This window comes from Pterocles gutturalis, unplaced genomic scaffold (assembly GCF_000699245.1).
Source record: "Pterocles gutturalis isolate BGI_N339 unplaced genomic scaffold, ASM69924v1 scaffold6069, whole genome shotgun sequence".
Taxonomy (NCBI): Eukaryota; Metazoa; Chordata; class Aves; order Pterocliformes; family Pteroclidae; genus Pterocles; species Pterocles gutturalis.
This window is the reverse complement of record NW_010135529.1, coordinates 28,389-30,970: the sequence shown is the minus strand read 5'-3', so window position 1 is coordinate 30,970 and position 2,582 is coordinate 28,389. Positions and strand designations below refer to the sequence as shown.

General features: G+C 55.5%; 2 protein-coding genes across 2 annotated transcripts in view; both read left to right on the top strand.

Annotated features, from left to right (window-relative positions):
• Positions 1-1,531, top strand: part of CALHM1 (calcium homeostasis modulator 1) — a 7,744-nt gene extending 6,213 nt beyond the window's left edge. Inside the window, exon 3 of the mRNA XM_010081921.1 lies at positions 1,466-1,531. Within this exon, the coding sequence (XP_010080223.1) occupies positions 1,466-1,531 (66 nt within the window). The remainder of the gene's footprint in view (positions 1-1,465) is intronic.
• A 340-nt stretch (positions 1,532-1,871) lies between these two features.
• The window catches only part of CALHM2 (calcium homeostasis modulator 2), a 1,032-nt gene continuing 321 nt past the window's right edge, over positions 1,872-2,582 (top strand). The window contains exons 1-2 of the mRNA XM_010081919.1: positions 1,872-2,414; positions 2,498-2,582. Coding sequence (XP_010080221.1) covers positions 1,872-2,414; positions 2,498-2,582 — 628 coding nt within the window. The remainder of the gene's footprint in view (positions 2,415-2,497) is intronic.

Here is a 2,582-nt window from a genome sequence, read left to right as displayed (position 1 = left end):
CCTTTGCAAAGGGAGTTTTGCATATGGAAAAAACTGGGAAGAGGCAGGAAGACATTAAGAGCTGTTTGTGTTTGAACTCGGAGGTATCACAGCGTGACTTTAAAGGGATTGCCTTGGGTTAGATGCAGCAGGGAACCGCTGCCAAATTTCTGCCCCGTTCCCCTGTGTTGCCCCACTGAGGAAAGGGTAAAACAAGATTTGGTGGGGCAGCAGACGAACCAAAGCACAGGAGTGATGTAAAGCACAGTGCATGAACAAACCTTGTATAACCGACTGTAAAGATTAAGGTGCCTTTATCTCCTCTGTATGAATGTCCCCATAGCCTTTTCCCCGTAGCTGGGGCTGGCCAGAAGCCTTGCTGGGAGATGTCAGCCTTGGGGCAGATTTCAGGGCAGCCTGGCTGTGGGTCAGGGCTCCCCGGAAGCCTCGGATGTGCACGGGTGCTGCAGCACTGTGCAAGCTGCCAGAGACAGTCAGGTGCCCGAGTCCTTCCTGTCTCTAGCAAACCCCAGTGACAGCAGTTCCCCTGAGGCCAGCAGGGTTTCGTCACATGGGTGAGGGGTCCCCCAGCCAGCAAGGTGCTTGGGGGTTCCTGAGATGACACCCTGTGGGGATGCAGCACAGATGGACAGTCAATAAATTAATTAAATGCAGCTTGCAAGTGGCAAAGGGGAATGGGCATCACTGCAGAGGGCATGGATACACTCCCCATTTCCCTGTCCTTTAAAAAAAATCAGGGCACATACTTTCCCCTGCTTGGTCCCAAGTGCCTGCCGTCCACGCAGCCCAGGGCCAGCCCTGCCAGTGAGATGAGCATCTCAGTATAACCAGCGCTGTAGTGAAGAAGGGGCTGCAGGAAGCTACACAGGCGAAGGGCAGTGAAGTGCTTCTCTGGCACCAAGGTGTGCTGGTCGAGGGGCTCGATTTCAGGACAGCAGTTAGAGGCTGAGCCAGGACTACGAGCCAGGATGGCAAGTACGGTTGTCAGCCAGCTGTGGGTGAGGAGATCATCCAGCCACACCTAATCCTAGCAAAAACTCCTACGTAATTGCTAACCCAGGTCTATCGGTGTTTGGTGTTTGCGTCCTAGGTCATCAAGATAAGCTCCAATTTTCCAGAAAGTAATTTCTCTTGTGGGTAGCAACATCCCCAAGCATCCCCTCACCCTTGTCAGCAGAGGCTGTTCCTGCTTGGTCCTCCCCCTCTCCCTGCCCCCAGACCTGCTGGGCCATCTCACAGCACCTCTTGCCGCCTCCCTGACGTACGTTTGCCTATTACTAAATATTAACTCATCAGGTCTAAAGGGGGAGGTGGAACCCACAGAACTTGCATAGGAGCGCAGCACCAGCATGCATGTGCCACGTGTGCCTAAGCTAGCGTGAGTCAGTGGCAGGGCTGGGGACACATCCCAACACCAGTGCTCCAGTCCAGTTTCCCAGTAATGTGACATCCTCCTTCGTTGCAGGCTTGGGAAATCATCAAGTGTCCATCAGCAGCACTGACAGTAATCACCTCCGCAGAAGATGACTAAAACCAAAGCGAAGGAAAGACAATGAATGTACTAGGGACAGCTGTCCTGTTCATAATCTTTGCTGCAGAGATGCTTGGGGAGAGATTAGTAGGAAAATGAAGTGACCGAGGTTTCACACATTGCTTAGGCTGAATCCCTCTTCGTCTGCTTTTGAAGGATCCCTGGCATCAGCAACCAGCTCCGGAGGCTGGGACACCAAGCAGGAGGGACAGCAGTGAAGGTGTTGTGCTGCTGGAGCAGCCCCTTGCATTCCAGCCTGCCTAAGGACATTTCAGCGTGTCCCTGAGTGCTGGGAGGGGGGCCAGCACGGGCCCCTGCTGCAGCACACCCCCAGGACGAGATGGCTGCCCTCGTTGCTGAGAACTTCCGCTTCCTCTCCTTGTTCTTCAAGAGCAAAGATGTGATGATCTTCAATGGTTTGGTAGCCCTGGGCACAGTGGGCAGCGAGGAGCTCTTCTCGGTCGTCGCCTTCAACTGTCCCTGCTCCCCTGCCCGCAACTACATCTACGGGCTGGCCGCCATTGGTGTCCCGGCCCTGGCCCTCTTCCTCATTGGTGTCATCTGGAACAACCACACCTGGAACCTGGTGGCCGAGTGCCACAAGCGTGGCACCAAGAACTTCTCTGCTGCTGCCACCTTCCTCCTCTTTGGCTCCATCATGGGCCGGGCAGCTGTGGCACCTGTCACCTGGTCGGTCATCTCGCTGCTGCGCGGAGAGGCTTACATCTGCGCCCTCAGCGAGTTTGTCAGGCCGTCCTCCCTGGACAAGTTCCCAGCTGAGTATGGGGCCGAGATGCTGGCCAGGTTCCCCTGCAGAGACGAGCCGGCGAACCTCACCAGGTTCAGGGAGGAGGTGACGCGGAGGCTGAGATACGAGTCCCAGGTAGGCATGCTGGGGAGAAAGGTACAGGGAGTAGGAAAGACCACCTTGCCGTGTCCTAACACAGCCTCTCTCTTCTCTCTCAGCTCTTTGGCTGGCTGCTCATCGGTATCGTTGCAGTCCTGATTTTCCTCACCAAGTGCCTGAAGCACTGCTGCTCGCCACTGAGCT